The 10,809-nt window shown below is 44.9% G+C and overlaps 1 protein-coding gene across 1 annotated transcript; it reads right to left on the minus strand.

Annotated features, from left to right (window-relative positions):
• Positions 1-2,728: 2,728 nt before the first annotated feature.
• On the minus strand, positions 2,729-9,369 carry LOC140720659 (uncharacterized). Its single transcript, XM_073035510.1, has 2 exons — positions 9,331-9,369; positions 2,729-6,452 (listed from the first exon to the last, which is right to left on the minus strand). The coding sequence occupies exon 2, from the start codon at positions 6,042-6,044 to the stop codon at positions 4,839-4,841; it is 1,206 nt and encodes a 401-aa protein (XP_072891611.1). The 5' UTR covers positions 6,045-6,452; positions 9,331-9,369; the 3' UTR covers positions 2,729-4,838.
• Positions 9,370-10,809: the final 1,440 nt, after the last annotated feature.

A 10,809-nucleotide genomic window follows, 5' to 3' on the forward strand; every position in this document is an offset into this window, starting at 1 on the left:
AGTCAGCACCAGCATTAGCTTTGCCTGACTACGAGAAGGTTTTTCATTTGTATGTATCCAACCAACAGGAGGGTTATGTCACAGCGGTTCTAACACAAGAAACAGGCACAGGAAAAGCAAAGCATCCGATAGCATACTACAGTACGAGACTAGATGAGGTGGCTCAGGGGTATCCACCCTGTTATTAGGGATTGGCGGCGCTGTATTATGTATATGGAAAGGCATCATCTGTAACCCTGGGCTATCCTGTGACTCTGTACACACACCACAAAGTAGCAGAATTGCTAGAAAAGGGGAAATTTGTGCTGACGCCGGCCAGGATAGCAGCGTATCAGATGCTATTGAAATTTCCAGACATAACTATACAGAGATGCACTACCAGTAATATAGCCGATTTTGTCCCTTTGGACTATGAAGGAGAACCCCATGATTGTGTAGGGAAGACGATGGCATTTGCCAAATTGAGAGCAGATTTACGGTCAGAACCACTAGAAGATGCAGATAAAAAGGTTCTGTTCGTAGATGGCTCTTGTTATAGGGATTATGATGGAAATCACGCAGGGTTCTCGGTAGTGCAGCAGGATCAGTCGAGCTATAAGATTATTAGGATGGAGCCATGTCCCCAACCGTGTTCCGCCCAACTAGTGGAAATCAAAGCCCTGACAGCTGTGTGTGAAATGATGGAAGGTGAGAAAGTAGACATCTATACTGATTCGGCATATGCTCATGGAGTATGCCATTTGTTCGGGGCAGTGTGGAAGCAGAGAGGTTTTAAAAAAGGTAATGGAGATCCCATACAACATTGTCAGCAAATTCTAGTCTTAATAAAAGCCATAATGAAACCTAAAGCATTGGCTATAGTAAAATGCCAGGCACATAAAAAGGGAAATGATGTAATAACAAAAGGAAATCAAGCTGCGGACGAGGCAGCCAGAAAAGCGTCTGGGTGTACATCAGCTGTCATTGCCCCCCAGGTAAGCCTAACTCCAGAACCTGAGGTAGAGGACGTAATTGAAATACAAGGTAAGGCAACTTTGGCAGAACAGACAATGTGGAGAAAAAGGGGGGCCAAGCAGAACCCGGAAGGCTTGTGGAACACGGAAGACGGTTTGTTAGTTGCACCCACCCCTCTACTGACGATTCTGATTTCAGAAGCGCATGGGATGGACCATTGTGCAAGGGTGGAAGTGATAAAGAAAATAAAGAAGGATGGTTTTTGGTCACCTTATTTACAGGCTTCAGTGGACTTTGTCTTGTCACAGTGCGAGGTATGCGTACAGAATAATGTTCGGAAGGGAATTACAACCCCAATAGGTCACATTCCTGTACCTGAAGGACCATTTAAACATCTAGTGATCGATTACGTAGACATGATAAAGACAGTGAGAGGGAAAAGATACATGCTGGTAGTAATTGATCGATTTAGCAGATGGGTGGAGGCGGTACCTTCAAGAGATCAAGGGGCAAAGACAGTGGTAAAATTTCTGACAAATGAAGTGATCCCAAGGTTTAGAATACCTACAGAAGTTAGCTCAGACAATGGTTCAGCTTTTATCCAGAAAGTGGTCAAACTGGTACTACAGGCGCTGAGGATAAAGCAAAGATTTGGATGTGTATACCACCCTCAGTCGCAGGGCATGGTAGAGAGAATTAATGGAACGCTGAAAGCCAAACTAAACAAAATTTGTGCAGACACTAAACTTAATTGGGTCGATGCTTTACCGTTAGCATTGATGAGTTACCGCATGCAAACTAATCGAGTGACATGCCTGACATCGCATGAGATGCTCACTAGGAAGCTATCATACCTGTGATAGGGGTAAGCAAAAATGTTGAATGGATAAACTATATATACTACAATCAACAGAGATTCATCAACTACACTGACGATGCGCTGGAGGCCTTAGGGCAACAGCTGGATGCAACTAGCAGGGTGGCATGGCAACACAGACAGGTACTGGATTGGCTTTTGGCAGAAAAAGGGTGTGTGTGTGTAATGTTTGGAGAACAATGCTGCACTTTCATACCAAACAATACTAGCCCAGAAGGGTCTTTCACCAGAGCAATGAATAAATTAAAGAATCTGCGGACGGAGGTCAAACAGAATGCAGGATTTGAACATCAGTTCTTTGATTGGTTGGAAAGTAGACTCGGAGGATGGGGAGCATGGCTGACTAAAATCGCAATAACTGTCAGTATTATATTGTTGAGCTGTGCGCTTGTGCTGTGCTGTTTTCTTCCTTGTCTCAAATCTCTTGTAGTGCGTGCTGCAACCAAACAATTTCCAATGCTCGTGGCAATTACTGAAGCAAGCTTAGTGGAGAAAGAAACACCGAAAATGTATTGTTACAGCCTACAATACCTGCAGGATGAACAGGAGCAAAACGACAGTGTGGGAGTAGATTGTAAGGGCTGCTGAGTCTTTTTCCCTGTCTCAGGTACAAAGGGACAGGTTTTTGGCTCAGCGGCCCAGGGTAACAGGAAGAGAATACTTTGAGGTCTTGGCGCAGAAAATTATAGTTTAACCCAAGATTTGGGAATAAGTGCTTGAATTTATTGGGGCTTTTGTGCGCAGACTCTTAGTCTTTTCTCCTCTGGGTCTCAAAGGGGGGATATATTGGAGTATAAAAATTGAGATTATTTGCTGTGTAACCAAAACTATGTAGTCAGCTTTGAAACTTGCTATTTGCTATGCATGTACCCAATTTAGTAGGAGAATGAAATCTTAAGAATGTAGAAGACAATGGTGTGTTATTGAGAGGTAGCTAAGAGATGTAGATTAGAACATGATTAAGTCAATGGGTAGAAACAATAGTGGCGGATGTACGTGTGGTACGCAACTATAGACTGATTGCATATGCTAATGCAACTAAGCCAGGAGATTGCTATAAAACATGCTATGTCCAAGGATCGGTGGGCAATCAGCGACTAGCTCAATGACCGTTTCAGCTTTGATTTGCAAATTAAAGTTTAATACTTCTTGAAGAATCTTTTGCATCTCCTGGTCGTTTGTGGGGCACGAGAAACCACGACAAAATTATCCAATGACAGAAATGTTCTTTCTTGTGAGTCTGGAAGAGAGATTCTCATGGTCTTTTGCTGGGGAGAGATGAGAAGACGTGAATGGAGAGAGTGGGCCCTTTTTCTTTTTTTTTTGTTTTCTTTAGTAACCCTATAGTCAAAGTAAGAATTATAAATCTTAATAATTTAATCACATATTATGTACCATTTGTTATTTCAGGTGTCACACAGACGCAAACCTATAAAACTACCAGCAACAATTGAACACACTTGGAGTCTGGTTTTGCAGTTAACAAACACTATTTTATTGGTAACTACTAATAATAGTGAACTTAAACCAGATAATCCAAGGGTTAGCAATGTTATGCATATATAGGTGTGAATACAGGTTTCTGCCGGTATCTGAAGGTAGAGTGTTCCTATGAAACCGTTTGTAAACCGAAATGTCATGAAGTGAAGAAGCAATTACCATTAATCTAAATGGGAAAAGATTTTGGACGTTCCCAGACCCAAAGAATAACCCACCAAATCATACTAAATAGCACATAAAACCTAAAATAACACTAACCTATAGTAAAAGTAGGAATGATATGATAAATATATTCACACTATATAAAGTAGAAATATTGAATTTACAGTGTAGTTTCACTGAAAATCGGGAAGATAGTGAACTGAAATTGATTTGAAGAGAAAAAGAATCGGCACGTACACACATGCGTACACAACTGCCGCACAAGGCTTCACGGTCATTGTAGTCTTTTTCGGGGTAAACTCACATATAAAGGAGGCATCATCTTTATCGTAAAAGCGAAAATCCTCTTTGGTCAGCAAAAACAGGTACTAATGTAGGTCTTTCATAACAGTGAGCTGTCGTAAAGCGAGCGTGCGAAAAATGGGGGCCACCTGTATATAAAATCCAAAACCTAGGAGGTAAACGATATAGTCTTACGATGATGTGGTAGATTCAATTTAGTTCACAAGATTTGGGGGGGGGGGGGAGGAGGGAGGGAGAGGGAGATGTAATCCAAGTAAACAGGTGTTGTTGACCTTTTCCAATGCCCATCTAATCTTCCAAGTTAGCCAGACATGACCAACTCAAAAGCACCTTTTCAAGAGAATGTCTACCAACCAAGGCAAGGGTTAGACTCACCGGTAGATTCCACAGGGTTGCTCTTACACGCACTAACAGCCACAGATCGACTCTTTTTTATCGATCCTCAAATCCCACCCTGCTAGAAAGTCCAACTGGCAGAAACTTTCATCACTTGCCTTGGTGCGTCCGTGTGTCCTGTGAGAAAAGCAGTTCCGTGTTTAAATACCATTGTGCTGAACACCAGCTGTCCATCATGTAGCTCCGCCCCCTCTCTCTGTAAGAAGTCGCTTGCTTGTTCTGTGTCGGTAAAGGATCATTCTGACCTTGCTTAACCACAGAGAGCATAAACATTAGCTCGTCACCATAACAACCCAGCACTTCTGCAGAAATCCAACAGCGTGTCCAAAGTCAGTCTCAGTTCTCTTTGCATTTTAAAGAGATAGTCCATAGAAAGTATGAACCCCGGGGCAGATTACACAGGGGACACATCGCTCAGTATCCACACAAACGAGATTCTTCAGTTTGGCCAGACTGGGGTGGGCGGGCTATAAACCCCTCTGTTAAGCTGCCAGCAGAACTGAGAGCTACATAAGATTAGATGACTGCGTGAATCGCTTCCTACATTCACAGCAGGTGAACGGCCTCTCCCCAGTGTGAACTCAATGATGCACACTGGTTGATTTGGCTGAGAGAATCTTTTCCCAAAGTCTGAGCAGATCGGTCTCTACCTAGTGTGAAGTCGCTGGTGTGCCTTTAGGATGGATGACTGAGTGAATCCTTTCCCACAGTTTGAGCAGGTGAATGGCCTCTCTCCAGTGTGAACACGCTGATGTACCTTCAGATGGGATGACGAAGTGAATCCCTTCCCACAGTCTGAGCAGGTGAACGGCCTCTCTCCAGTGTGAACTCGCTGATGTATCTTCAGATGGGATGACGAAGCGAATCCCTTCCCACAGTCTGAGCAGGTGATTTGCCACTCTCCAGTGTGAACTCCCTGGTGTGCCTTCAGTTGAGATAACTGAGTGAATCCTTTCCCACAGTCTGAGCAGGTGAACGGCTTCTCTCCAGTGTGAATTCGCTGATGTACATTCAGTTGAGATGACTGAGCGAATCCCTTCCCACAGTTTGAGCAGGTGAATGGCCTCTCTCTGGTGTGAACTCGCTGATGTACCTTAAGCTGAGGTAATTCGGTGAATCCCTTCCCGCAGTCTGAGCAGGAGAACGGCCACTCTCCGGTGTGAACTGACCGGTGTTTCAGTAACTTATATGACAAAGTGAATCCCTTCCCACAGTCTGAGCAGGTGAATGGCCTCTCCCCAGTGTGAACTGACTGGTGTCTCAGTAAGTGAGCTGATGAAGTGAATGCCTTGCCACAGTCCGAGCACGTGAACGGCTTCTCCCCAGTGTGAACTTGTTGATGTACCTTCAGTAGAGATGACGAAGTGAATCCCTTCCCACAGTCCGAGCAGGTGAATGGCCTCTCCCCAGTGTGAATTCGCTGATGTACCTTCAGTTGAGATGACTGAGTGAATCCCTTCCCACAGTCTGAGCAGTTGAATGGCCTCTCTCCGGTGTGAACTCGTTGATGTATCTTCAGTCGAGATAATTCAGTGAATCGCTTCCCACAGTCTGAGCAGGTGAATGGCCACTCTCCGGTGTGAACTGACTGGTGTCTCAGTAACTGATATGATGAAGTGAATCCCTTCCCACAGTCTGAGCAGGTGAATGGCCTCTCCCCAGTGTGAACTGACTGGTGTCTCAGTAACTTATCTGCGGAAGTGAATCCCTTTCCGCAGGCTGAGCAGTTGAATGGCCTGTCCCCAGTGTGAACTGACTGGTGTCTCAGTAACTGAGATGACTGAGTGAATCCTTTCCCACAGTCTGAGCAGGTGAACGGCCGCTCCCGAGTGTGAACTCGCTGGTGAGCCATTAGGTTAGTTGACTGAGTGAATTCTTCCCCAAAAAATTCCGCAGATGACCAGCCTCTGCCCAATGTAAACTGATTGGTGTGTCCACAGGTGGGATGACAGATTGAATCCCTTCTCACACACAGTACAGGTGAATGGCCTTGTCCCAGTGTGAACTTGCTGATGTACCCTTAGTTGAGATGACCGAGTGAATCCATTCCCACTGTCTGAGCAGATGAATGGGCTCCCCCCATGTAAACTAACAGGCGTGCCATTGGGTCAGATGATCAAGTGAATCCCTCCCGACAGTCTGAGCAGGAAGGATGATCGACTGAATCCCTTGCCGCACTTCTTAAATATCTGGATAGAGACAACAAAACTGGCGTGTTGTGTTCGAGATTCCTGTAGGCAAATTCCTTGTCATTTTTAACCTGTAAAAAGATTTACAAAATCCATCAATGGGTGCAGGACTTTTCTAATGAGATCGCTTGAGTTGTCAAGGTGTCAGCTGGCATCACACTGTTACAGTGAAGAGTTGGAGAGAAATCATGTTCTAACTGGGCAGAGTGCTGGTATCCAGAATGACCATCAAATTCTCTGATGCTTTTCCTGTCTCTAAAAGAATGGGGCATTTCTGCCATCTCCGATCTGTGACCTGGCTCAGTTTGACTCTCTCCATTGGTATTATTCCCTGTTCCCACTGAGCTGCATGGGTTTCTGGCCCCACAGTAACTGAAGCACTCTCACACAAGTAGCCTGCAATCCGTTCCATGCACCCACAACTCTCAGTGTAAATAAAGTTAGCCCTGACATCCCCTCCGTATCAACTTTCAAGCACCTTAAAACTATACCCCCTCACGTTAGCCATTTCAGCCCTGGGGAAAAAGCCTCTGGCTATCCAGATGATCAGTGTCCCTCATCATCTTATACACCTGAAAAAGGCTCTAAACATAAACAAAGATATTATACATTTCTTTGAGGATTTGTTGGGAATAGACAACATTATGACAGTAGAGAGATAGGGTACAGGTAAGCAGCTTTTTCCACTGAGGATGGGTGCGATGACAACCATAGGTCATGGGTAAGTGGGGAAGTGAAAATTTAATGGGAACATTTGGAAAAGCTCTTCACTGAAATGGTCGTGAGAGTGTGGAATGAGATGCCAGAACAAGTGGTGAATATGAGCTCGGTTTCACCATTTAAAAGAAGTTTGGATGGGAGCCTGGATGGTAGGGGTATGGAGGGCGATGGTCCCGGTGCAGTTAGTTGCATTAGACAGTTTAAATGTTTGTTTGGCATTGACTGGATTGGGCAAATAGCCTGTTTCCGTACTGAACTTCTCCATGTTTCTGTGACAGAGAATCTGGCAAACTTGTTTGGAAGGGAAAAAGTAGGAGTGACAACGGAGCAGCAATGGCTGGAGTTTCTGGGAGAATTCAGGAGCTGAGTGATCGATACATCCCAAAGAAGTGGAAGCATTGTAAAGGCAGGAAGACACAATCGTGGCTGAAATGAGAAGCAAAAGCCAACATAAAAGCCAAAGAGAGGGAAATCAAAAGAGCAAAAACTATTGGAAGCTTTTAGAAACCAACAGAAGATGACTAAAAAAAAGTCAGATGAGCTCGGGGGTGAAATTATGATACTGTTGTCATTAATGAGTCTTGGTAGCACCCAACAGTCTGAGGCATTTAGAGGAACAAAATATCGGGGGCCTCAATATCTCTTGAAAACCAAGGTTTCCTGCACTAGTTACCTTTCAACATACAAACTCTACACTCTCAAAAATGTCACTTCTGAAGGCCTCCCGCTTACCAAGTACTCCTTTGCCAGAAAACGGCCTATCCCAAACCACACTTGTCAGGTCCTTTTGACACCATCAAGACTGACCATTCATCCCCCTCTGTTCTGTTCCCCTAACTAACGAATCCCCTATCACCCGTTTGACTTTCCTCTGCCAGGTAATCCCTCCCTCCCCAACAGTTTCTAAAGCGGCACACCTGCTGTTGTGTGGGATGGCAACAAGAGTACTCTGCGATGGCTATTTAACTTCATTCCCCTTCATGTCTCTCAACCAGTTTCCTGTGTCCTGCACCTTAGGTGCAACTCACCTCTCTTCATGTCATATCTATCACCCCCTCCAACAGCTGGATGATCCAAAATTCATCCATTTTCAGCTCCATCTCCTTAAAGTGCAGCTGGATACTCATCTTGTAGGTTAGGGTGTCAGGGACACTGGAGTTCTCCCAACCTTCCCACCAATGTCCCCTCTAATTTATAATGACCAGTGTGCACATAAATCTTGTACTGTGCATCCTCTTACCCAGTGACCACATGAGCACTGTGAATTTTATATAGAGAGGTATTCATTTTAACAGCCAGCAAATCACTGTGTGTAAGAACTGTGATCTCCTCTGGGTTCGATCCAGTTCATCTGCACTCTCACACCATGTCACAGGCCTGTAACGGGTAATGAAGGATTCTCTCACCAGTGCTTTTGCACATTGTCCATAAATGGTTTGCTTGCTAAATTATGCTTTAAAAAGTCAGATTTCCAAATATCACTCCACCTCTTCCCACTTGTAAACTCTCCAACAACTTTTGCATCACCACAATACACACAGGTAACACCAGTTTCTGTATTGTACATAACTATTTCCCCTGAACCCTCCCCTGGGTGACTGACGGTGATCAACTTAGTGATGGTAATGCCAATGAATATGAAGCGAAGGGCAGTAGTCTGTCTCATTGGAGTCTGGCACATTTGTGATGTGAAAACTACTTGTTGCCCAGGGCAAAGGTTTTTGATATTATTATCTTCCCTGAAAGAATGGGTCAAAACATGTCGTCACGGGTAGAAAAGTCGAGAACAAGTGGAGGTAGCTCAAGCAACACACACAAAATGCTGGAGGATCTCAGCAGGCCAGGCAGCATCTACGGAAAAGTGTACGAATGCTGAGTTCCTCAGCAATTTTGTGTGTGTTGCTTGGATTTCCAGCATCTGCAGATTTTCTCGTTAGTGATTGGAGATAGAACAAAGGTGATTTTCTCAACTGGTGATGTAAAATACCCGATTTTGTTCCCTTTCTCCGAGTTCCTAATCCTCGCATTTAGATAGCTGGAGCTCAGCTCTGTCTGAGAGATCCATCGGTTCCCATTCCCTCATCAGCCGGAAGCTCCCTGGGGCCCGTAGGGCTGAGAGAGAGGGAAGAGAGCAGGACTATCCCGGGATTACGGGTCACGCTGTGCGGAGTTCACAGGAATTGTCCCGAAATCGCTGTTTAAGACAGTCGCCCCGAAATATTCGCTTACCTGCGTCCGACACGGCAGCCGTTTTCCAGAGGCCTTTTGTGAACTGCGCGCATGCGTAATATTCGTATACGTCATCAACATTGACGCCTGCGCATATGATCGATGTTTCAGCGCTGGCGAAATTTTTAAACAATTCCTGCAAGCACCGCTTCTATGTCCATACCTCAGTTTTTTTTTTTGTATATAGAAAACTCAGCGGGCGTTTTAACGCAGAAAGCGGCTCACATAAACAATATACTCAATATCAAAGTGTATCTAATGCCAAAGTACAATCCTCTTACAAATGCAGATATAAAACACAGGAGATTCTGCAGTTGCTGGAAATACAGAGACGCACACACACACAAAATGCTGGAGGAACTCTGCAGTTCATGCAGCAGCTAAACAGAGGAATACATGGTCTAGGACGTGCTGAAGGAGCCCGCCTACACGTTGTCTATTTATTCCTCTCCACATTTGCTGCCTGATCTGTCGATTTCCTCCAGTGTTTTGCATTTTTTTCAATCAATTTCCGAATGTTTCCGATCTTTCATCTGTAGGCACATCCTGCTGGCCTGATTCCTCTTTCTCTTTCTCCTCTTAAACTCTGACCCCGTCTCTTTCCGGAGCCCCAAAACCCTGACTCAGGCTGGCAACTCTTTGGTTTCTGACTCTGCTCCATCGAAGATTCACTCACTAGTCTGCGGTCAGACTTTAGAGGCGCATTGCAATAACCCAGCTGTCTGAAGCACGTCCTCTGAAATGAGTGAAAATGTTACAATGACGTTCAAAAGAGCAGTGAAGAAGGAGTTTAATATTCTGATATGGGACAGAAACATGGGCAGGAACCAGATCGGCCGAGTGGCCACTCTAGTGTACATTGTGAGTGTGGTAGAGACAGTAAGTACCTGAGACACGGGATTTGATACAGACCTGATTTATCTTTCACAGATCCACAATATTAAACACCAGTCTAGTTTAAGGCTAACATCAGCAGAACAGACTCCTCCAATGCTCAGTGACCAGGGTTCAGTCCTGGGTGCGATGAGCAGCCGCGAAGAACAGCAGAATCTGACAGTAACAGTCCCTCATGAACCTGCAGCTGCCTTCAGTCACCGTGATGGTTTAAACATTTAACACGGAGCTGATTTGAACTTCCTCCCTGATGTGAAGTTGCTGGTGTTGCAGCATCTGGGATGATTGAGTAAAACTCTTTGCTCACTCCGGACAGAGTGATAGCTGTGTGGAATGAGAGTGATAGCTGTGTGGAATGAGAGTGATAGCTGTGTGGAATTGAGAGTGATAGCTCTGTGGAATGAGCTTCCTGTAGAAGTAGTAGAGGCCAGTTCAGTTGTGTCATTTAAGGTAAAATTGGATAGGTATATGGACAGGAAAGGAGTGGAGGGTTATGGGCTGAGTGCGGGTAGGTGGGACTAGGTGAAATTAAGAGATCGGCACCTACTAGGAGGGCCGGAATGGCCTGTTTCCGTGCTGTGATTG

The sequence above is a fragment of the Hemitrygon akajei genome, unplaced genomic scaffold (assembly GCF_048418815.1).
Source record: "Hemitrygon akajei unplaced genomic scaffold, sHemAka1.3 Scf000045, whole genome shotgun sequence".
Taxonomy (NCBI): Eukaryota; Metazoa; Chordata; class Chondrichthyes; order Myliobatiformes; family Dasyatidae; genus Hemitrygon; species Hemitrygon akajei.